General features: G+C 41.8%; 1 protein-coding gene across 5 annotated transcripts; it reads right to left on the minus strand.

The window, feature by feature from the left end:
• Nucleotides 1–417: 417 nt before the first annotated feature.
• nsmce1 (NSE1 homolog, SMC5-SMC6 complex component) lies at nucleotides 418–24,073 on the minus strand. Of its 5 annotated transcripts, none has more exons than XM_048609288.1 (8): nucleotides 23,953–24,073; nucleotides 22,868–23,002; nucleotides 7,853–7,974; nucleotides 6,777–6,854; nucleotides 4,742–4,888; nucleotides 4,514–4,630; nucleotides 1,984–2,104; nucleotides 418–924 (listed from the first exon to the last, which is right to left on the minus strand). In XM_048609288.1, exons 2-8 carry the CDS (start codon nucleotides 22,983–22,985, stop codon nucleotides 851–853), a joined length of 777 nt encoding a protein of 258 aa, XP_048465245.1. In that variant the 5' UTR covers nucleotides 22,986–23,002; nucleotides 23,953–24,073; the 3' UTR covers nucleotides 418–850. The 5 variants fall into 5 exon arrangements, with proteins under 5 accessions (XP_048465245.1, XP_048465246.1, XP_048465244.1 ...); XM_048609289.1 differs by having other exon boundaries at nucleotides 23,936–23,955; XM_048609287.1 differs by lacking the exon at nucleotides 23,953–24,073 and adding an exon at nucleotides 23,862–23,952.
• Between the last annotated feature and the right edge of the window lie 1,772 nt (nucleotides 24,074–25,845).

Raw genomic sequence — 25,845 nt, forward strand, 5'->3', positions numbered from 1 at the left:
TGATATCAATGCCTGTAAGCAAAATCCCCCTTTCATGCAGGTATTTAATCTCCTAATGTTGATCATTTCACCAACTGCCATATGACTCAGACAATTTAGGAATTATCATTTTTGCAGTTCTAACCCCTGAACTGAGAATAATCCATTACGCTCTGTCTGTCATTATATCCTGCATGTACTTTGAACGTGTTGGTCGAAGTCAAGTTCAAGACTATTCCATCACTGTATCTTGGTCAACACACTGTTGTCTCTGAAGAGCTTTAATTCTGTTTAACCCTTAAGCCAAATTCCTGCTGCAAGTTACAGTGGTTCTTGTATTTATTGGTATTAGCACTTTACACAGCCTGAAGTGTCTTCCTGTCTCAGTAGGATGAGGTATCTGAAGTTAAAGGCCTTTCAAGGAGGGTAAAACACTGGTTTAAAAGGAATTAGTTTATTTACTAGCAAATAATTATTCCTTTTTCCATTGCATAGTATCCTTGATGGAAACTTGATTTCTTATGCTAATCACTCTCTAAGGTGGACCACAATGGTAACTTCCAAGAGTCACCTGTTACCTCATCTTTCACCATGTAATCTCATGTCGCAGTTTAGCACACACTGTATGCAAATTGTTAAGTGGTACAGTGCTGCAGTGGTCTAATCAGTAGCTGTACAGCAAAAAGTAATGGGAACAAGATGTATCTTGTATTTTAAAGCAATGTGCAGTTAAAGTAAAAGGTAGAAAAAAAATCAGTAGTGTCATCCTTTTACACCAGTTTAAAGTGTATTTCATCTCAACACAATCTTCTTTCTCAATCTCAGCTCTGCCGATATGACATTTCACTTTGCTTCTTTTTCTCTTACTGCCTCATTCCTGATATCGGCGTCGCATCTTTGGTGTGGAGGAAGGTGGTGGCATGGATTGTTCAGACCTGCTGACGTCTGGATAAAGGGAAGAACCAAGATTAAATGAGCAGCCCTGAAATTTGTATATATACTTTCTAACTTCTTTCTAAGAGTTGTAATGCCTGTGTCAAAAGGTCGCAGACAAGTCAAGAACAACAAGGGGGTAAAGCTAATTTCTGTCACAGTTGCAGAGGATTCATTTATAAATTGATAGAAACTGTTTCAATATTGTGGCATGGTGGAAATTGGAGTGGAGGGATTCAAACACTGAGCTCAGGAGATAATGGTATAAATTTGGCAGGCAAAAACAGTACATTCAAGGGACTTGAAAGGGAAATTGGAAATATGGCAGTGGAGTCATTTTTCTTTAGCACATTTTATATGAATAGAAGATTTAAAGAAAGGGATGAAAACTGGAGACAACTGTTAACTATCAGCTATGAAGGAGACCAGGGTTTATGGGTGTCACACTCAAGTAGACTATGTGTACAGATAAGTAAGAAACTAAAAGAAATAATGTAGGGCAGCAGAAACTTTACAGGAAGTTTGACCAAATGGTTTAGTGGAACAAGGGATGCTGAAGAGGCAACTGATTAATGTTTCCATCACTGTGGTAGAGGCCAACACAAACTCCTTGGCTTATTGTGAGGGGTGAGTGGGAGGAGTAGTTCTTAGAAGTATTATCAGTTACTGGCTTGAAAGAATTTGAACCATGTTTACATTGAACTAAAATTTTACAGTACTGCCAGCAAAAGCCTAGAATCGCATTATGTTTACCCTGGATTCCTGACAATAGTCTAGTGCAGAACTGAAACAAGTGGTTCTGTTAATTTATACAAATCTAGTCCTTGAATAAACTGTAGCTTTCAGTGTGTTGAGTTCCAAGGATTACATGATTCTGCACCCTGCCTAACTTTTAATATCTGCTTTACGTAAATATTGTCCCACTCAATACAGATGTTTGGAAACAGAAATGAAAGGTTAAAGCAAGAGGCAGCATCAAACTAACTATATTGTATTTATGAATAGATTAGATGTGGGCTGTTATCAGGATGAAGTAAATTATATAATAAAAATGCCAATTAAACACATTACCCGGGATTTCATGAGGCCAAAACCGCCTACAGTTTGGACAGCATGGTTCATCCCGACCTCGGAAGTATTTTGCAGCACAGGGGAAATGAATTTTGGCTCCACAAACCTCACATGTTTGGCCCTGGAAGCAAAACATAAATTTAAAAGTAGATGTAATCCAACAGCTGGCATAGTTGAAACACAGAATAAAAGCCCACAATGGATAGTGCGAGTATACTGTCCCTACATCTGTTTCCCGAACAATTTTCTAACATGACCTATTTTGATTCTTTAAGGCGAATCCAAACATCAGCAGAAACAAAACTACAATAAAGCAGAATAGTAATATTCAGCACATCATTGAAGATTTATATTTATAGAGCAACAGATGTATATAAATTTGGAGAGAGATAGTAGGAACTGCCGATGCTGGAGAATCTGAAATAACATGGTGTAGAGCTGGATGAACACAGCAGGCCAAGCAGCATCAGAGGAGCAGGAAAGCTGACATTTCAGGTCAAGACCGTTCTTCAGAAATGGGGGAGGGGAAGGGGATTCTGAAATAAATAGGGAGAGAGGGGGAGACGGATAGAAGATGGATAAAAGAGAAGATAGGTGGAGAGGAGACAGACAGGTCACAGAGGTGGGGTTGGAGCCAGTGAAGGTGATTGTAGGTGGGGAGTTAGGGAGGGGATAGTCCAGGGAGGATGGACAGGTGAAGGGGGAGGGATGAGGTTAGTGGGTAGGAGATGGGGGTGGGGCTTGAGGCGGGAGGAATGGTTAGGCAGGCAGGGACTAGCTGGGCTGGTTTTGGGATGCGGTCGGGGAAAGGGAGATTTTGAAGCTTGTGAAGTCCACATTGATACCCTTGGGCTGCAGGGTTCCCAAGCAAAATATTGGAAGCGTTTTAGAACACTTCATTAAAAACATTAGGTTGAGAGGGGGATAAGGACTGGCTGCTCAACGTTCCACATTTTCATTCTTTTAGACAAGATAGGAAGGTAAAAGAGATGGAGGAGTTGCATTACTATCAGGGAGAATGTTACATTTGCACTAAGAGGATATACTGGAGGGCTCATGCACTGAGGCAATATGGGTAGAACTCAAAAATACGATCAGTGCAGTCTGATAGGACAATAGTACAGGCCACCCAACAGCTACCGAGACATTGAGGAACAAATATGTAGGCAGATTATGGAAAGATGCAATAAAAATAGTTGTCATAGTGGGTGACTTTAACTTCCCCAATGTTGACTGGGACTCCCTTAGAGCAAGAAGCTTACACAGGGAAGATTTTGTTAACTGCATCCAAGAGGGTTTCTTAGAACAGTATGTGGATAGTTCAACTAGAGGAGGGGCCATTCTGGATCTTGTACTGGCTAATGAGCCTGGCCAGGTGACTGACCTTTCAGTGGGTGAGCATTCTGGGAACAGTGATGACAACTTCTTAAGATAGTAACAAACAAGGATAAATCAGGACCTTGTGGGAAAGGGCAAATTACATCAGTATTAGGCAGGAGGTGGGAGTGTTAATTGGGAGGAGCTGTTATCAGGCGTCCACATTTGACATGTGGAAATTATTTAAAGACCTGCTGGTCAGAGTTCAAGACCATCATATTCCAGTAAGGAGAAAGGACAAAGATGGCAAGGTAAAGGACCCTTGGATAAGGATGGAGATTGTGAATTTAGTCAAAAGGAAAAAAGAAGCATATGTGAGGTTTAGGAAGCTAAAATCAGACAGGGCCTTTGAGGAATATAAAAAAAAGGCAGGGAATTAGAAGAGCAAGAAAGGGCCATGAAATGACCTTGGCAAGTAGGGTTAAAGAAAATCCCAAGGCATTCTGTATAAACATCAAAAACAAGGGGATAACTACGGAGAAGGAAGGGCCACTCAAGGATAGAGGGAACTTGTGCTTGGAGGTAGATGATATGGGTGAGATTCTAAATGAGTATTTTGCATCAGTATTCACCCAGGAGAAGGGTATGGGGGATAGTAAGATTTGTGTGGAGCACATTTTGAGATCAAGAAAAAACTGATGTTGGGTCTTTTGAAGAGCATTAAGGTGGATAAGTCCCCAGGGCCCAACAGTAGAGGAGATTGCCGGGGCCTTACCAAGATCTTTGTATCCTCATTAGCCACTGGAGAGGTCCCAGAGGACTGGCAAGTAGCTAGTGTCGTTCATCTGTTCAAGAAGGAAAATAGGGACAATCCAGGAAACTATAGACTAGTGAGTCTCGCATCTGTGTTTGGGAAGCTATTGGGCAGAATTCTTAGGGATAGGATTTCTGCGCATTTGGAAAAGCATGGCCTAATTAGGGACAGTCAGCATGGCTTTGTGCAGGGCAGGTCATGTCTTACTGACGACTGAATTTTTAAAGGAGGTGGCAAAGGTGATCAATGAGGGTAGAGCAGTGGATGTTGTCCACATGGATTTTAGTAAGGCTTTTGACAAGGTCTGTCATGGTAGGCTCAAAGCATCAGCACAGACCACCTCTCCCTCACCCACAATCACCATTTCTGCCAGAAAATGAGTAGGGGAGGTAACAATACCTGAATAGTGATGTTGTGACAGATGTTGCACTCCTTCACAAGGTCCTGGTACATGTTGCGAATGTATTGTTCCAGTTCCATAATGCAACGAGTGCTCAGAATGTACTCACCATCATTCTAATAAGGAAAAAGCAAACAGTTAACTCAATGGATTATTCAGCACAAAAAAAAATCCACACACGCAAGGTGCATCTTTGATTAGATGACACAGCTTTCAATGTCACCTGCCTCACAGAGCCACTTTTCCTGCACAAATCGCTGCAGCACTTGTTCCACTTCTTTCTTCTTCATTTTTTTGGGTTGTAGTTGATCTGCCAGATTTAGGATGTCTGTAGAAGAGACCATGCCATTTTCTGACTCTAAAACTAGGTCCATCTGAAAATAAAGGGTTTTAAATACGACCTTGAATGATGTGAAACTGCTTCCAATCAATCAGCTAAATGTAACCAATCTTCAGTTTGCGACGTGGCTTTCTTATTGATATTTTTCAGCCCTTTACCAACACTACATCCAACATTCATTGTACAGAGATCAGATGTGCAACACCCGTGTCAATCTCAGACTTTGAAAGGAGCCAAGTGTACAAGGGATCAGACACACATTCTTCTCCCATCAACCAAAACAAGCAGCAATGTGAAATTCCAAATCAGCAATGCCACCACGGATATCGCTCCAGTGCAGTGACTAGCTGATTGTCAATATGCAGCATTTGTCTCACCAGCACCAAGATGATTAAAGGAGTTTATTTAGATTCAGATACACTGGCTTAAGAGAAGAGCCTCAGTGTGACTCTGAACGGCCAGCACTATGGTACATTACCAATACATTACTTCAAAAAAAAGTCAATCCTGATTTATGAAAATTTTCAATAAAAAAGCGAGTTGTTATATTAAATATCTTCTTTAGATGCTGTTAACTTGTCCAAAATACACACTAAATGAACAGTTCCATTTATTTTAACAAGGTCAGCGAGTTTTACCAGTTACAGCAGAAATTACAGCCCATGTGCAGAGTTCCAGTAACTTGCACACAAACTGTCATAACAGTGCATGATATCCAAGTGGGAGGTTCTGAAAAGGTCAAGTATCCAGAACAGAAGAACAGCTGAAAGAGTTCAATGCTAAATTCTTATGCAACTGAGATTCATAACATTGCTTCTTCTACAATTCACCACAAACCAAATGATTGAGAAATCTGCTCTAGATTTAAAGATGCTCACTCTGTTGGGAAAACATCTATAGTGACGGATTATATGAAGGAAGGAAAAAATATTGAACTGTTCGGACACTTTCTGGATTAAAAAGAGTTATCAGCAAGGGTTTAAATGAAACACATACAGTTTCTTAAAAAAGACATCAGTTTAATGTGGGCTATAATCCAATTACTAAAAGTCAAATTACTTTGGAAACTGGCTGAGCAAAACTTTTAAGGAGTTAGGAGGTGGGGTTCATTGCGGGAAAATGTGATTTTGGAAGAGACGATATGGGGGGGTGGGGGGGTGTCTCTGTTGATGATCACCTAGCAACCTTTTCTGCTAGGGTTTGCTTTCACGAGCCTAGGGAATCTGGACGGATGAAAAAAAAACTTCAGAGCAGCAGCTAATTGCAAGATTACCTCTACCCTGAAATAAAAACCAAAAGAACGGCGGATGTTGTAAATCAGGAACAAAAACAGAAATTGCGAGTTAACGTCACAGTTAACGTTTCGGATCCAGTGACCCTTCCCCAGAACCAAGGAAAACATTAACTCTGATTTGTTTTCTTCATAGTTCTGCCAGACCTGTTGAGCTTTTCCAGCAACTTCTGTTTTTGTACCTCTATCCTTATCTTTTTCGAAATACTCAAACCCGAAAATTTCCACACCTCTATATGGAATGCCTTATAAACCCTAATAAATTGAATCTCAACCACTATCCAATTTTGGATTATAACTTGGATGTTAATCAGTTTTTCTACTTGTTTTCAAAATTAAGTTTTATGATAAAATGTTTTATTATGCGCTATTTCAAGAAGTCAGATGCAAGTTCATTTTCTTCTGGGTAGCAATACAAAAGGGAAACAATTGTCAATTTTGATGACAAATTGAACATTTATATTAATCCTCTGTCTTGGAGTAGTGGGCTTAATAACCGACACATTATTACGATCACAGTTAATTAAATAGATTGCACAAGAAAACATTTTAAACTTCACCCATGCCCGTAAAATTTCAAAAGACAAGCTCTGCATTTGTACTCTGAAATTGAAAAGTATGTCAAACTCACAGTTTTCTTGAACAGTTCCAACTCAGTTTCTGTGTAATCAAATGCCATCCTGGTGATCTCTGTCTCCGCAAGGTTAATCTGGACTCAGTGCGAAAGGGAGATTAATAGCACATTACACATTACAAACGCAGATGCATTGAGCACCTATCTGAAGAAGAATATCTTGTGTTAATATAAACCATCCATTTTCAAAATAAATGGCTTCTCCAGATTCTTGCCCCTCTCCATAGCAAAATTATGAAATTCTTGAGCAGAGATATTTCTACAGGTGCTGCCGATGTTATTCCTCTAATTTAGTTAGCAGAAGCTGAGTTCCCTTCAATTTCAACCCCCTTTTCCCCAAAATAACTCAGTTTTAATCAATTAATCAGTGACACAGGATATGCAGGGACCCACTATAAAGAAAGGAAGCACATTCAAGACAACTTGAGTCCTGAACAGAGACTGACGTTGCTAATTGTAAAGAGATATGACTCCCTCACTCCCAAGGGTACCTATAATAGTTTCCTGCTGCTGCTGGTGGTACTTATACCCACACACTGACAAAGGGGTAAAGACAGAGTACTGAATGTTATGCAGGTTTGTGAAGTTCAGCCAAAGGCAAATTGAAGATGTGTTTCAATTTATAAACTTTGGGTCAGGGGTCAAACACAAAAATAACAAGATAAAGGACATAAAATCGGAGATTGAGTTTGGCAGAAAAACAGCACTGACCAACATGGAACTCATTCTACAGGAAAAAGAAAGGCAAAATTTCTACAGCACCTATGGCTGAATTCAGGAATTCTGAGTTAGCACTAGGGAGTAGAGAGTAATAAAAGGAGTATATATGGCTGAGCGTCCTTGCTCATCTCAGTTCCTTTCCAGGTGTGACAGAAAGATTTGAAGATGTCAGTGCATTTCTAGGTTAGTTCACAGACCTTAATTTTGTAGAACGCTCACTGCATCTATGAAACAAGTGTATTTTTTTCTCACAGCATGTAGTGGGCATGTGTTACGTCACCACAAGATAACTGCCTTAACTTCCCCCAAACAACCAAAGTGAAAGCCACAAAGACATGGCATTTCCCTCTCACCAGAGCGTAATATTGTTGTCCATCATCCTCACTCATCCCTTTCCTGATTTCCATGAAGAGAGGCTGTAGATGGGTGTTGATATTTTTGATAAACTCATCCAACTGGTCATGTCTGTAATGCGCTGGAGATTTAGGAGAATGAAGAATTGTTACAGGACCCATTCTTGTTACTGATAGACATTTGACAGAGGAGAAGTGACTCTTGAAGAATGTTCTTACAATGTCTCTCTTTACCTCCACATCAAGTAATCAAGAGTTTTCAGAAGTCTCCCACTTTATAAAGAAGAATTAAGTATATTTCTAATACATTGCCACTGCATCCAGTCAGTGGGAGGCTGCTTGAAAAGCACATTAATCAAAGTCAAGGGCTGAGTCTTTGGAAACTGCAGGGCAAATGTTTTGGAGAAATGTTATGATCTACCATTGTAATTGGCAATGGTGGTGCAGCTCTTTAACAGAGAAAATTTTCTCTGTTTTGTTCCATTGAAAACAATCTTTCAGAAAGCAGGAAGGTGTGCACTAATAGTAAGACAGTTCTACAAATGTTTCTAAACCTAAATCACTCAAGATATTGGAAGCAGTGATGCAGGTCCTGAAGTATTTTACAGTAAGCAAACGGGTACATCCAGTCACAACGAACAGGAATTCAGTTTGTTTCAGTTTATTGGCATTTTAATGTGTACACAGCTGAATTGTAGGCCTGCCTCTCCTTACAGCTGTGACTGCTCCTTCTTAAAGTCCATATCTCCAACAGCTGCTATATTTTCCTAGATCTTGTCCCAGCTTTGGTTGCAGTGATTTAAACCAAGCTGTTGTTGGTGAGGCTTTGGGAGGAAGGTGGAACACTGCACTCAAATGACACGTCAGCATTGGCCTAGTAAACTGTTTCTTGAGTGTTCAGAACACTGGATCTCACTTTTAAACTGGCAGAAAAAGCAAATAAAAATAATGCAGAAAAAAATTAATTATACATAGTGTCTGAGTAATTTGTTACTGTGCATGAGCAGTAAAACAAACAATCCCTGCAGCTCAAGGCCCTTTTTATCAGATACACTCAATTTGAAACACCCTACTTTAATGTTCCAAAGACATTGACAATTGAGCTGAATAAAGATAAGACAATTCCTGAGAGAAAATTAAAGACCTGGAGAAGCCTCTGCAATGTTGACATACTGTACTATGCTGACAATGACCATCCAACAACAAACCAGTAACCAAAGTTATGTTGCAATTTCATCACCGGGACGATAACATCTCAGGCATCCTACACAAGTGCTGTTGATTATCTAAACCTCTCCCTGCACTTTTAATTTTTTTCAACCACAGATTGAACCATCTGAAACATGAAGTAACCAAACAAATATTTTGTTCACTTGAATCTGTTTTACAATTCACTTGTTTTCATACATAAGGACACTAATTGAACATGAAACTCAATCACTACAATCCAATCTTCAAGTATACTTTCCACTCACCTGGAGACAACTGTGCCTGTACAAGATGGGGATTTTAAACTTGAGGCATTTAATGATCAAGAGTCTGTGTGTGTTGGTAAGGTTCAGGTGCTGGGTGAGTAGGATGGCGTAAGTTTGGATATGGACAGAACTTTAGAAGTACTAAGTTTAATGATTTTGGAAGGATATAGACTGATCAAGAGTGCATTGGAAGACTTGAAATGAGTGTAACAAGAATGGATGATGGTTTCAGTGGATAAATTGAGGCAGGGCAAAGATGAGTGATATTTCAGAGATAGAAGTTACTGATCTTGATGGAAAAATGGATCAAAAGATGGTTAAAACACCTGTGTCTGTGTAGGCTCTCCACAACTCAGCTGGTTCTCTGCCCCACCTTTTCTCACAAACTTTCTCTCCCTATATTTATTAAATACACCCTTGAAAGCCATTATTGATTCTACCTCCACAAGTCTGCCATCCTTACCCTGTTTGGTTTCGATATAAATCCAGTTCCAGAGCAGAGCAATATGGCCAACTCTTAACTGCCCTATGAAGTGGTCAAGCAAGAGGTTCCAGTTGTATCAAACCAAGTACAACAAGCGATGGACAATGGATGTCAAACTTGTCAGTGACACCCACCCAGAGAATAAATTTTAAAACAAAAGATATCAAATACCCTCTTTCTGCCATTCTGCTGGAAACAAAATAAATTATTTTTGTGCAAATTAGATTCATCAAACCAACAGAAAAAGATCACATGTACCACTTTATACTACTGCAAAGTCCACATCCACCGAGACCTCAAACTCAGCTCCTTCCATCATTCCAGAGAAATACTGAGAAGGCCTTGTAGGTGAAGAGCATGTTCCCTTGGGCTGGTGTAAGTGGAGAGCTACAGGGTTCGTACTTCGTCATGAATGACAGTTAAGCTCTTGCACTGATGCTGAGAAGATTAATTTACAACCAGGCAGAAGTAGATGAAATTGACATGTTGATGAATATTTCCTGTGCTGAGACCTGACACAGTACGAGTACTAAGCAGCTCATTAGAGTAGCAGGTCTAGCATGCAATACATGTTACAAATCCTTTGCTGAATGTGGCAATTGTCTCTTCAGAAGATATTTAAAAAGCATAGTGACTGAGTGCTGCATTGTCAGAGGTGTCTTCCTTCAAGAGAGCTGCCTGCCCAATCTGCTGCGTCAGAAGAAGAGATTCCCTGGGTGTTCTGGAGGAGCCAACATTACTCCTCAGTTGTAAGCTGACTAACCAATTACCTCAAATTTGTATTTTAAAAGACTGCAGTAATTACCTTAAGACAGAGCAGAGAAGGTCCAATGAGCTGATTTCTGGAGACTGGGCAAGAGGCAACGTCCTAGTGGTATTATTGATGAATATTAATCCATAAACTCAGCTAATGTTCCTGGGACCCTGGTTCAAATCCCACCATGGCAGATAGTGGAATTTGAATTCAATAAATAAATAAATCTGGAGTTAAGAATCTACTGATGACCATGAAATCATTGTTGATTGTCAGAAGACCCCATCTGGTTCACTAATATCCTTCAGGGAAGGAAATCTGCCATCCTGGTCTGGCCTACATGTGACTCCGGACCTACAGAAATGTTCAAAGTTTTGACAAAGATCTGCAGCTCAGTTTGTGGATGAGGATGTTGACTTGTTGACTTGCTGACTTGTTCTCATTCAGACGTTTCATCGCCATGCTAGGAGCCTCCAATGAAGCAGTGTAAATTCCAAGTGGAGTAGATAAACACCGCTTCATCGGAGGCTCCACTGATGTCACCTAGCGTGGTGACAAAACATCTGAACAAGAACAAGCCAGCTCGGCAAGCAAGTCAACAACCTCACCTACAGCAATGTAGTTGACTGTTAATTGCCCTCTGAAATAGCCGAGCAACCCATTCAGTTGTACCAATCACTACAAAGTCTCAAAGAAATGAAACCGAAAGGATCACCTGGCATTGACCTTGGCAGCAGAAAAGACAACAGCAGAAACAGCCCTGTTGACTCTGCAAAGTCCTCCTTACCAACACCTGGGGGCTAGTGTCAAAATTCAGAAGAGCTGTCTCACAGACTGGAGAAACAACAGCCTAACACAGTCATACTCACAGAACCATACCTTACAATGTCCCAGACTTTACCATCACCATCCCTGGACACATCCTGGCCCACCAGTTGAGGTGGCAGTACAGTGGCATACAATCAGGAAGGAGGTGCCCTGGGAGTCCTCAACATGACTCCAAACCTCATGACGTGTCACAGCTTCAGGTTAAACATGGACACGGAAACCTGCTGATTTCCAAATACCATCCTCCCTCAGCTGATGAATCGGTACTCTTCCATGTTGAACAACACTTAGAGGAAGCAGTGAGGATGGCAAGGGCACAAAATGTATCTGGCTGAGGGATTTCAAAGTCCACCACCAGCAGTAGCTTGGCAGTACTACTGATTGAGCTGGTCAGGTTCTAAAGGACGTAGCTGCTAAACTGGGTATGCGGCAGGTGGTGAGGGAACCTACAAGAAGGGAAAAACATACCTGATCTCATCTTTACCAATCTGCCACCTGCTGTCCATGATAGTATCGAAAAGAACGACCACCACACAGTCCTTGCAGAGACAAAGCTCCAGTTTCACATTGAGAATAACCTCCATTGTGTTGTGTAACACTATCACTGTGCTAAATGGCACAGACTTCAAACAGATCTAGCAATTCAAGCCTACCATGAGGTGCTACGGGCCATCAACGGCAGCAGAAGTGTACTCCAGCACAATCTATAACTTCACAGCATGGCATATCCCCCACTCAACCATTACCATCAAGCCAGGGGATTGAACCCTGCTTCAATAGAGAGTGCAGGGGGGCATGCCAGGAGTGGCACCAGGCATACCTGAAAATGAGGTGTCAACTTGGTGAAGCCACCAAACAGGACTACTTGCATGCCAAACAGCATAAGCAGTAATTGACAGACAGAGCTAAGCAATCCCACAACCAACAGATCTAAGCTCTGCAGTCTTGCCACATCCAGTTGTGAATGGTGCTGGACAATTAAACAACTCGCTGGAGGTGGTGGCTCCACAAATATCCTCATCCTCAATGATAGAAGAGCCTAGCACATCAGTGCAAAAGATAAGGCTGAGGCTTTCACAGCAATCTTCAGCCTGAAGTGTCTTGTGGATGATCCATCTCATGGATGATCCATCTCATGGGTCGACCTACAGCACATGGACTGCAGCAGTTAAAGGCTGCTAAGCACCACCTTCTCAAGGGCAATTAGGAAGAGGTAATAAATGCTGACCACCCAGCGACGCCCACATCCCACAAATTAATTTTTAAAAAAATAGATGGGTTAGAGGAGGAGCAAATTCAAAATCCAATCCAGACTAAATGCCCTCTCTGAGCTGGTGACTGAAGGACTCCTAAAATCACTCTGGGTGACTCAAATAAAGATGCACTTTAACACAATCTTTCAAACCTGTGACCTCGACCATCTTGAAGAACAAGGGCAGAGGATGAGATTAACACTTGTAAGTTGCCCCAAAGACACACATTCCCAACTTGAAACTGTCACCATCTCTTTATTGTTGCCCTATCAAAATTGTGGAACATCCTCCCTGATAGTACTGGGATGTTCTTATAGCACACAGACCGTACAAGGTTGAAGGCAGCTTCTCAAGAACAATTCAGACTCATCTTATGTGCAATGTTCACAATCCATAAACAAAACTAAAATCAACAGCAGGAAAACAGATCATCCAATCATCGCTGTATTTCCTACTGCATTTCAAAACATTTTCACTGGTGGAAAGCAAACAAGGACTTCCTGATGCTGTGACCGACATTAGAGAACACATTTCCACCACTGGCCAAGTAGAGGTCTCCCATCAACGGAAATGTACAGCTCCAATCCCACACCAACACAATCTTTTACTATCCTCCCAAAGTGGCATTGCAAGATATTCAGTCGTCATAAACCACTACAAAGGCACACCACAGCCATTCAAAAAGACATACCATCGTTGTCACGAGACAACTGGGGAGAGGCAATAAATGCCGCCCTTACTAACAATACCAGAGAGTTTTTAAAACATTCTTTGTAGTTCTTTATAGATGTGCACTTCAAACAACTGCACTGGATTTATCTCCTGAAAAGGAAAAAAAAAAATCATGGTTTGTCTCAATAGTAGGGCACTGGCATACGCCCAGACTGTGGGGGACAGACAATCAGTCTGGGTTATTAATCCTCATTATGAATACGTATCTGTTTAGAGGCATACCAACATCCTGCAGCTGAATATCCCATCGATATCCAAGGAAGAGCGCTCCTGGACAGTTACCAATGACTTGACGGTAATATTCATAGAATCTTAGAACCCCCACAGCATGAAAGCAGGCCATAAGGCCCATTGAATCCACACTGCTCCTTCGAGAAGCATCCTGCCCAGACACATTCCCCTACCCTATCCCGGTCACCCTGCACTTCCCATAGCTAATCCACCTAGTCTGCATATCCCTGCACACTATAGGCAAGTTGGCATGGACAATCCACCGAATCTACACATCTTTGGACTGAGGGGGAAACCAGACACCGGAAGGAAAGTGACGCAAACATGGGGAGAACGTACAAACTCCGCACTGAGTTGCCCGAGCTGGAATCGAATCCAGGTCACTGCTGCTGCAAAGCAGCAGCGCTAACCACTGAGTCACCAAGCTGCCAAAGCTGCATGGTTCCACAGCAAGCCAAAGCTTCAAGTCTTGTATAAGGTGTTATTTATCTTCCACTTTAAATTACAAAAAGATTTATTGAAGTGATTATGCAGTTAAGAAATTGCACTCAAAAAAGTTAGCGAGAACACTACTTGGCAGTACCCAAGTAATTAATGCTACTTGAAAGGTCTGTGCCTCAGGAAATAAAGCAAAAAAGTGCAAAACAAGTGGGATTCACATTAACAATGAGCTGGCACTTGCAAAAGCAGCGAAAATTGCCCAAGTGGCGGCTACGAATTAGGTTCCTGAGTAACTTCCTGCCTGATTACATCATTGAAAAATTTCTCAATATTTCTATGAAATACTATACAAATTTGAAAAACTTCTCTTTTCTTGACAAAGTACCTAGGACTAAGTTAAAGTGGCATTACGAAGGACCAAATTCAAACTCCAACTCTGCTCCTCCCCCCAGAATTTGAGTGGGCATTAATCTGCAAAGTCTCTGTAAAACGGAGCAATCATCATGCAAAGCTTTTGATGCCTGTGCTGTATTCAAGCACAGTGAAGATGGGCTGTGATCTACCCAAAATAAATGCAGACAGACCGAAATCCCTGAAACGGAACTGAGCCTCAGCTTCTAATTTTTCTTTATTGAGAAACCTCTAGGTAAACAGCCGTAGGTGGGGACCAAGTGTGCATTTCTATAGCATCTTTCACAAATCCAGGACATCCTAAAGCCTTTCACTGCTGTTGAAATACCTCTTGAAGTGTTGTCACAGTTGTAATATTTCAAAATAGGGAATGTGACAAATGTTAACAGCTGTGATGGGAGGAATATACTGACAATCAAGCTGTAGGATTCTGCATCATACCATCACAAGCCAGTATAAACATTTGAATTATCAAAATGGCCAGATGTTTCCATTTTGTACTACAAAAACGGATTAAAGATTTTCAGCAGGCTTCTTTAATGAACTCAAGACTAATCCATTTATTAGAAAATAAAACACTCCTAAAAACAAGTGGCAAGACTAGTTGACATCTAAGCTATAACTGGGCTTTGAACTATATCTCATTTTCATCCCAAAAGGGGAGAGACATACACAACAGAACAAAGATAAAAGCAAAATACTATAGTTGCTGAAAATCTGAAATGTAAACACAAAACGCTGTAGCAATTTGACAGGTATGGCGGCATTTGTTAATATTCAGTTCAGACTTCTTCAAAACTGTGAATGGTTTTCTCTCCTCATGCTGGGATTCTCCAGCATTTTCTATTTTCATTACGATAGAACAAAAATTCTGCAGAAATGGCATTTTCAATAGGGCAAAAGGAAAACATCCTTATTGACCAACAGTCTGAAAAACAAAGGCCAGAATTTGGTGAATAATTATTGTCCTCTTGCTAACAACCACTGACCAACACAAGTTCTTCCAAACAGGGCTTCAGTTAGAATCAAAATTAAACTGGATCCAGATCTACAAGGTAAATCAAAAACTGAGGTACAGAAACTTTCTGGTTCAGAAGTATTTCAAACAAGAGAGGCAGGTTTTCTCTTTTGTAACCACCACCACCACCACCACCATCCACCCCCAAAACCAGAAGAGGTGGTGGCAGAGTATTAGAGTCAGGAAGCAATGACCCTGGGAGTCCTCCATATTCATTCGACACCACGAAGCCTCATGGCATCAGGTCAAACGTGAGCCAGGAAAGCCACTGAAGGTGGCAAGGGCACTGAATGTACTCTGGTTGGGTTGTCTTTAATGTCCAACACCAAGAAAGTATCAGCAGCACCACTAATGGCACAGTTGGTCAAGTCCTAAATGACATGGTTGCTTGAGTCTATCGCAGATGGTGAGGGAATCAACAACAGAAAAAAAACTTATTTCAGCTCTTCTCACCTATCCACATCTACAAATTGAATGTCCATGACAATATTGTTCAGAGTATCATACAAGGATTGTGTGGTGGTCAAAGTCCCATCTTCAGCTTGAGGACGGCCTCCATCATATTGTTTGACACCACCACCATGCTAAATGGTGCACACTTTGAACAGAACTACCAACTCAAAACTAGATACCCATTAGGCACTGTGGGCCATTAGCAGTAGCAGAATTGTATTTTGGTCATAATACGTAACAGTCTGGCACAGGCTAAGAGATAAACCCTAGTTCAACGAACAGTACAGGAGAGCATACCAGTTAAAGAACAAAGAACAAAGAAAATTACAGCACAGGAACAGGCCCTCCAGCCCTCCAAGCCTGCGCCGATCCAGGTCCTCTATCTAAACCTGTCGCCTATTTTCTAAGGATCTGTATCCCTCTGCTCCCTGCCCATTCATGTATCTGTCCACATACATCTTAAATGACGCTATCGTGCCTGCCTCTACCACCTCCGCTGGCAACGCGTTCCAGGCACCCACCACCCTCTGCGTAAAGAACTTTTCCCCTCTCACCTTGAAATCGTGACCCCTAGTAATGGAGTCCCCAACTCTGGGAAAAAGCTTCTTGCTATCCACCCTGGCTATACCTCTGATGATTTTGAAGACCTCAATCAGGTCCCCCCCTCAACCTCCGTCTTTCTAACGTAAATAATCCTAATCTATTCAACCTCTCTTCATAGCTGGCGCCCTCCATACCAGGCAACATCCTGGTGAACCTCCTCTGCACCCTCTCCAAAGCATCCACATCCTTTTGGTAATGTGGCGACCAGAACTGTATGCAGTATTCCAAATGTGGTCAAACCAAAGTCCTATACAACTGTAACATGACCTGCCAACTCTTGTACTCAATACCCCATCCGATGAATGAAAGCATGCCGTAAGCCTTCTTGACCACTCTATCGATCTGTGTTGCCACCTTCAAGGTACAATGGACCTGAACACCCAGATCTCTCTGTGCATCAATTTTCCCCAGGGCTTTTCCATTTACCATATAGTTCGCTCTTGAATTGGATCTTTCAAAATGCATTACCTCACGTTCGCCTTGATTGAACTCCATCTGCCATTTCTCCGCCCAACTCTCCAATCTATCTATATTCTGCTGCATTCTCCGACAGTCCCCTTCACTATCTGCTACTCAACCAATCTTAGTGTCATCTGCAAACTTGCTAATCAGACCATTAACTTGCTTTTAAATTTATATTAAATTGATTTTAAATTCTTAACATTGTTCCAATTTCCTACTCAACACAGGACATACCACCCTCATTGATTGGGGAATAAACTTTATGTTACATCCCCTGTGTTCATTTTATCGATTCTACAATAAGCAACTGGGCCACTCACCAGGTTACTGCCCAAGTGTCTCAGATGACTATGGCTGACAAAGTGTGGCCCAGACAGACTGATTAACTGAGCTGAAATATGTTCCCCACCATCTTGCCAGTTTAATAAACAGTTTTCAATTTAGTTTTGAGTTTCGAAGCACGCTCATATGCCAAGTTGGGGAAACTGCAGATTACGTAAACATCTTCAAATCTTAGCAGGGATAAAAGCAGGCACCATTGGCTTTGAAAAGAACGTTGTCTGGAGGCTGACAAACTAACAAGATACCTTCATTCAGTGAGAGAGAGATAGTAGGAACTGCAGATGCTGGAGAATCCGAGACAACAAGGTGCAGAGCTGGATGAACACAGCAGGCCAAGAGCCTTTCTGCTCCTGTGATGCTGCTCTACCTTCATTCAGTACTCACTATATTAGAAATTTCATTTTATTTAGTATTCAGTGGTACTTTTATGTACTTTAGAGTTAGACACTAGAGACGGGAAGTCATCATGGAAAGTTATGGGGTGGGAGACAGGTTGTGCACTAAAAGTGCTCTTGTACTTTACAACACAGAATCCCGCAAACATCCTCTTAATAAACCACAAAAAAAACGTGGCTGGGCTCAACCAGGCCCCACGTCTGAAGAGAAAAGACTTTTTTTTAACCCACGTTAGCAGAAGTGAGCAACTATTGAGAGTGTAGTAGATGAAATAAGGTCTCATGCCTCTTGCATGTTTCCCCCAAACACATTCTTCTTGCCACTGAGACACTGATCAGAGAAACAGAAGTATGCTATGTACTGCCTTGAGCCTATTCCATGATTCAATGAGATCATTGTTGATCTACAACCTAAATCCACATTGTCCTTTGTGCTCTACATTATTTGATACTTTTGGTTAACACGTGTCAATCTTAGCAATAAATTTAATGATGATCAAGCGCCAATTGCTGCTTGCAGAAGAGAGCTGCAGTTTTCTACAATCCTTGGCATGTAAGAGTGTTCCCTTATTTCACTCTTGAAAGGTAAGGCTGCAATTTCTAGCTCTGTCAATTAGGCCTAGACTCACCCAAGAACCCCTGACCAGTGACACATACTTTCTTAGGTGGACAATCATACTTGTCAACAAACGATTGCCAACGGGACTCACCAGCAAGCAGAAATAGTTTCCATCAATCCTATACATTCCCCCTAATTCTCTCAAACCCAAAAGATCACTGCCAATCTACATGCATTCGCTCCAAACCAATATATCTGTCCAAAAGTATAGTGCCAAAACCTGTTCATGGAATTCTAGGGTACTCCAGTAAATCAGTGGAGAGAGAAACAGAGTTAACGTTTTGAGTCCAATGACTCTTCTGTTCCAAAGATTCTGCCAGACCTGCTGAGTTGCTCCAGCACTTTGTTTTTATTTCAAATTTCCTGCATCCAAACTATTTGCTTTTAGTCTCATTCTTGTATTCGTCTTTTCAATATCAAGGTTAGCATTAGGTTATTTTGACAATTTTCTGTACTACAGAGTCAGATTCATAGAGGTATACAGCATGGAAACCGGCCCTTCAGCCCAACTCATCCATGCCAACTGGGTTTCTTAAACTGAACTAGTCCCATTTGCCTGCGTTGGGCACATATCCTTCTAAACTTTTCCTATTCACGTACATGTCCAAATGTCTTTTACATGGTGCAATTGTACCTGCCTCGACCACTTCATACACACCACTGTGTGAAAAAGTTAAACCTATGCCCTCTAGTTTTTGACTCCCCTACGCTGGGGAAAAGACCTTGGCTAGTCACCTTATTTATGTCCCTCATGATTTTACAAAACCTCTTATAATGTCACCCCTCAGGCTCCTACACTCCAGGGAAAAAAGTCCCAGCCTACCCTTATAGCTTAAAACATCCTTGTAATCTTTACTGCACCCCTAACAGTTTAATAACAAGTCTTCCTGCAATAGGTAGGATGTTTTATCCCTTTAGTTCCAAATTAGATGCCCTCATGCAGCTAACTGACATCCATTTCCCACAGTTTTGCCCATTCGCTTAGTCTCCTTCAAATTTTACACTTTCATCTGCTTACCTTGCCACTGACATGTGGCTTAGGCCTTTGGCATATCCAAAGGTCAGGTCATTGATAAATATGGTAAAGAGCTGAGGCACCAAACAAGGGTACTTGCAAGGCATCTGTAGTCACATTCTGCAAATGCGAGTATCTGCCCATTATCCTTACTCAGTCTCCTGCCATTCAGCTGATTTCCTAACCAGCTTAATCTCATGAACTTCAACTTTAGCTAACAGAGTTCTTACTAAATAAGTTCTGCAGTTCAAGTTAAATTAAATCCATACAACAGTACCAGACAACTTTGTAAAATTATATGGACGGTACCTTCTCACTCTCAAGTCCTTAAAAACTTGGGATAAAAAGCATCCCTACACAGGGATGATCATTCTTTTGTGTCTTTATTTCTTCACCTATTTTGTTTACATAAATTCTGGTGAATCCTTGATTCAGTATCAATTTTCTTGAGCACACTGGCCTCACTCTCTATTTTAAATATTTTAAAATGCAAATTAATCAGCATGCTCAATATGCCCTTATTTTCATTGGCAACACTTATCAGTCTAAGGCATTCATATTGCTCGACTATACATTTTTCCTAATGTAAACGTAAAAATGGTTTGCGATTTTGATATCCTTTGCAACACTCATTGTAGCTCCTAGTTTCAGTTTTCTAATCCTTTTCCTTTATGTGCACTTATCCTATTTGCCAAGTTTTTGATTCAAGTTTCGTAAGATTTACTCTTAGCTTCTTAACCTCTAGTCATCCACAGCTGCCTTTTTTGACTAGTAGGATCTGACTTTCTTGCCTCTTGGGATTCTGTATTTCAAATTACTTTCTGAACACTTCTCATTGATCTTCTGTCATCTTACCCATTTAACAGATTTGTCCAGTTTACTGTAGACAATCGGTTTCATCTCAGTGAAGTCAGCCTTACATAAATCTAGAATCTTAGGCAACAGTTTCACATTTCACTCTTTCAAAGAACATGTAGTTAACTGTTCAAATACTATTAAACCCTTAACCATTAACTGGCCGATTACACATTACAAAACGTAAACAGTATGCCCACTGAACTCATCCCTGGTCTCCTCTTTACTGTGTACTCAATGCCAGGTGTGCAAGAATCTTGCCCTCTGACAGAAAACCCGTAATCAGCATTTCAATAATCAAAGTGCAGAGCTATGGTATCATAGTAAGCACTGTGAAATAGATACAGCAATGCAGAATGAAAGTGTATAGTGTGATACGTAATCTGCTTTACAGCAATGCGTTCAGTGTACTTTTTCAGGTATACCCATGTAAATGCATCTTTTCATCACTCAGGTCACTCCACAGCATCAGAAGGCATTTACAACAGAATTCACTCTCTCCTTCTCATAGGTTAGTGGCAACCAACAACAAACCAGTCACCAGTATTAAACCTTTCTTCCATGGTCCCAGATTCTATGACCCCACCTGCTCCCAGAATTTAGGGCATATTGACCATGATCATTTACTGATGTGCCAACTGTTCTTCTCTCTCTTTGAGCTCTATCCCCACCTATCGTTTACTCCTTATCCCCTCACCCTACCCTATTTTCTGCGTATAAACTGACATTTTCTTGCTACCATCAGTTCCGAGAAAGGTTCACCAGACCCGAAACGTTAACTCTGATTTCGATTAGAATCCCTTCAGTGTGGAACCAGGCCATTCGACCCAATAGGTTCACACTGACTCTCCAAAGTGTATCCCACCCAGACTCACCTAGTGCTGTAACCCTACACTTCCCATGGCTAATCCACCGATCCTGCATATCTACAGACTGTGGAAGGAAACCGGAGCACCCAAAGGAAACCCACGCAGACACAGGAAGAATGTGCAAACACCACACAGACAGTTGCCCGAGGCTCGAATTGAACCCGGGTCCCTGGTGCTGTAAGGCAGCAGCGGTAGCCACTGAGGACCCGTGCTGCCCTTTGTCTTCACAGATGCTGCCAGACCTGCTGAGTTTTTCTAGTCACTTCTGGGTTTTTTTTCCTGATTTACAGCATCTGCAGTCCTTTCAGTTTTTATTCAGCCACAGCCTTCACACTTCAAAAGTAGGAAAATAAGTTTTGTAGATAAATCAACAGGGATTCTTGCTCCTGGTATCCAGGGTCAATGCTGGACAACTTAGTACAAATTGGAATGCACACCAAGAGTGAGCATAGGATCTGTAACAATATTAATGCTGCCTAACAGCTATTATCTACCAGCACTCAAAGAGAATGGTCATTTCAGTCAGAAGCAGATTCCAGACCCCTGAATCAGATCGCACAATTACTTATTGTTTCTAAGGAAAGAGCAAACAGAAGTTTAAAAATCAAATTGAATAAAGGATTTCAATAATGATGATGTTAAATCATAACAAATGGAGAGTGCAGTAGTCAATTTCTTGCCATTTTTCTACAGTTCCAGTCACTTAAGGACTGATCTCACCAAGTATTCACATGTAGTTAGACAACAACTAATTGATCAAAGAAGTGAATCAATCTGTTGAACTCAAAGAAAGTGAGTAAATCAGTGGAAACCCCAATGTAATCAAAGTAATGGTATGTAAAAGAATGAGAGGGGAGGGTGGGTGGATGACAGATAGCGCTCTGGAAATATTTGTAACTCACATTAGCAATAGGCATTTTCCCACACAAACTTTCCTCAACCAATTTACTTCAATAAAACATATTTGTATTTTTAGCACATAATCTCTTTCAAGTATTGTACAATTTTTATAAATCAAAATCTAACGTTATTGGTTTCTTATCTAAATTTGCAAATTGACCACTGGTGCAGTTACCACCTAATTATGTTGATAAAAGCTGCAAAAACCTGAACTGACCTTATTGAAACTACTTTTATCATGGGCAGTATGTAGCAGACCAGGTAGGCAGTTAAATAACAATTAAAGCAAAGTACCGTAGATGCTGGAAACCTGAAACACATGGAGAATGCTGGTGAAACTCAACAGGTCTGGCAAGATCTGCAGAGAGATGGAGTTAACAGAGTCTGTATAACTCTTCTTCAGAACTGAGGGATGAGATGTGAAATGGCATAGAGGATGCTATAAGGCAGGAAGATTGGGGAAACGCTGTGACAGTGAAACATTCAGTTCTGAAGAAGATTCATACTAGACACAAAACGTTAACACTATTTTGCTCCATAGATGCTGAGTTTCTGCAATTAAACAACTCTGCTTCATGTACCAAGCTAGTCACAAACAAGAGAATGGAAGATCTACTTGTACCACCAAAAGCCTATTAACAGCATTCAGACTGTTGTTATTGAGGTTAAGTGCTGTGCATAACAAATCACTGTACTTGCAAGTAACTCACTCTAAGTGATGTTCAAATGTTGAGATATGACAAGATGCTAAATAATGAAAGCCCATACTTCTCTTGCATAAAACAGCCCAGAAACTTGAGCAACATTAAATTTCAAAATGATCTTTCTTCTGAGAAAGACCATAGAAAGTAAATGCACATTAACAGTTAGCTAACCTTTGTGTGTTTCACAACAATGTTTGTGCAATTTCCTCATCATCGATCCTTCTAGAATTCCTTGAGACATCATAGTCTGCAGGAATCGTCGGTGGCTCTCATTTAGCGCTGCTGCCATTACAACACTACACTCTCCTGGAGAAATAAAATCAGACTGAACTGAGAACCTTGGCATCACACTGAAATCAAACAATTTGGTCATTATTTAACTTCTGCCATGGGGCATTTAACTATTTTATGTGCTTCCACTACCCTCCTCAGATGAGTTGGATCTATTCCCCAAGGCTGCACAAGGGCTACCTCACTCTACGCCCTTAGCCCTCACTCTACACCCCTGCTTTCCTCCATTTGCCCAACACTAATCCACTCACCATGCCTCCAACCCTTCTCCCAATCCCCACACCATTAAGCATCGTCCATCCCATTTCATCTCTCATCCCCTTCTCTGTCCCATCTTTTCCATGCCTGCCTTACCCCATTCTCTGCCAGCAACCATTGCCACCCTCACCATAACCCAATCCATTCTCCCATTTCCACCTTTACCAACACTTTTCGCCATCTATCCACTCCAGTCTCACCCCACCATCCTCCACCTACCTGTCCACAGCCCTCCAAATCTGTCCAACCACCCGTGTCCCTTGCCACCCCTTTCCCAACTCCAACTTCTCCTCACCCCACTCCATTACCCCACTATCTTTGCCACTGCCTGCCACCCACTACTCCTTGCCCGCCCCGTCCATCCCCTCTGACTTCCTTGACCATTCCTCTCACACGTCTCTCTCTCTGTGTTCCACATCACCTATCCCCTTCCCCCATCTCTCACCTCTTTAATTCTCCTTAATCAACCCTTTCACTTCTCTCTCGTACACCCAACTGCACCCCATCTCTCCACCCCCCCCAACCCTCTCTCCCCCCCCCCTGCTCCCCACCCCCCCCCCCGCTCCTCTCTCTCTCCCCCCCCTTCTCTTCTAAAGCCCTCATCGTTCTCTCTTACCCCATCCCTCCTTAAACACTCCCCACCCCGATCCCAGACTATATTCCATCCCATCTCTGTATCACTCGTCCCACCCCGGAGCACCGCTCACCGGGCCCGCAGTCACGATTTCCCACAATCCCCAGCGGCGGTGACTCCGTGGTGCATTATGGGTTTGGGTTCCAGAATTTTCTGTGTGTTGTTGAAAGCCGAGGAGTTGAATGTTGCCGTGTTCGTAATTTGTTTTGATAAAGGATCTTCTTCATTTGCCTGACACGTTAAAGCTGCTCGTTTCTCTTCAAAACTCCGTTAGAAACTTTATGATTTTTTTAAAAAAATTTCAGTGTTTGATGCCAAACGCAAACTCTTTCGGGGCAAGTTTCCCCAAACCCTTTCCGAAAAGCGGAATAAAATGTTCATTCGGGATGGTTAAAACAGTTGGCAACCAGAATGTGAGTTCATTGGAAATATCCGAGACTGGTTAGAAACAAGAAGTGATTCTTTTTCCCAGATCTCAAAACAAATTTCATTTGTTTTCCTTTGTAAAGTAAAAGTAAGGGCCGCGGATTGTGGGAATTGGAAACGAAAACAAAATGTTTTGGAGAAACTCGGCAGGTCTGGCAGTGGAAAGAGAAACAGGCCAGCGCTTGGAGTCCAGTTACCTTATGACAGAACTGAAAGCCAGTGGGAAATAGTTGTATTTTAGCTGATGGTGGCTGAGATTAGGGGGAGGGGAGGAATGGTAGGTCTGTAAAAGTGACCCCGAGTTTCTAGTTGCCTGCCGCTTGGACACACTGCTGTTTCCTCGTGTCAATATTTCTGTCTCAGGCTGCTTCAGTTCTTCAAGGATGCTCAAAGCAAGCTGGAGGAATAAGACACCTTACAGTTGTCAGGATTCAACATTGAATCAGAGAGTGTAAACCTTCTTCCATGTCTCTTGTCCAACCTCAGGTCCTATTCTGTATGCACCCAGAACAGTCAACCCATTTTAGACTACTTACACTTGCTGCTGGCACTCATTCAGCATACCTTCTGCTCAGTTGAAAATTAGCAGCCCCTTTGCTTTTCTTTGACTTGGCACCATCTCCGGCAACCCAATTTACGCCCGCTGCCCTACCCCACTTCCATCATCGGCATAAATACCACCTTTTCCCACCAGTTTTCATTATCCTGTTTTTATGCCGCTTATATAAAAGAGGGTCAAGCCCTCCGGAAAAGACCATATAAGGCCACTTTTGGTATACTGCGTTCAGTTCTGGTCTCCGTGCTGTAGGATGGGTGTTGTGAAAGTTGAAAGGGTTCAGAAAAGATTTACAAGGATGTTGCCGGGGTTGGAGGGTTTGAGCTATAGGGAGAGGCTGAATAGGCTGGGGCTGTTTCCCTGGAGCTTCGGAGGGTGAGGGGTGACCTTATAGAGGATTGAAAAAGCATGGGGGCATGGATAGCATGAATAACCAAGGTCTTTTCCCAGGATGGGGGGTCCAAAACTAGAAGGCATAAGTTTAAGACAAGAGTGGAAAGATGTAAAAGGGACCTAAGGGGCAACCTTTTTATGCAAAGGATGGTGTGTGTGTGAAATGAGGAAGTGTTGGAGGCTGGTACAACTACAACATTTAAAAAGCATCTGGATGAGTATATGAGTAGAGAGATTCAGAGGGATATGTGTCAAATGCTGGCAAATAGGTCTTGATTAATTTAGGGTATCTGGTCGGCATGGATGAGTTGGACCAAAAGGTCTGTAAACTCTGTGACTATAACAAGCTAGACATTGAGAAAACACAGACTGGAAACCAGAGCAGCTATGAATTTGCTTGATCTGAAGGAAATCCATGTTGCATACAACCAAACTGCGTCTTTGTGCACTGGCTGCACTCAGCCCTTGTCCACAAACATTGGCATTCAGCATTTGTCAACCCCTCACAACCACCATGGCACCTCTCCAGACCACTGGTAGAATCATGCAGCTGTACGATTTCCTAAATTAATCAAGTCCCATTTGCCAGCA

This window comes from Rhincodon typus, chromosome 21, assembly GCF_021869965.1.
Source record: "Rhincodon typus isolate 14 chromosome 21, sRhiTyp1.1, whole genome shotgun sequence".
Taxonomy (NCBI): Eukaryota; Metazoa; Chordata; class Chondrichthyes; order Orectolobiformes; family Rhincodontidae; genus Rhincodon; species Rhincodon typus.

Coding starts and splice junctions, on each gene's coding strand:
- nsmce1 (XM_048609287.1), bottom strand. CDS start 23,910: ATGGAATATAGTCTGGGATCGGGGTGGGGAGTGTTTAAGGAGGGATGG. Junction 2,105..4,513: donor GTCACAACATCACTATTCAG/GTATTGTTACCT, acceptor TTTTGCTTCCAG/GGCCAAACATGTGAGGTTTG. Junction 925..1,983: donor TTGGCCTCATGAAATCCCGG/GTAATGTGTTTA, acceptor CCCTTTATCCAG/ACGTCAGCAGGTCTGAACAA.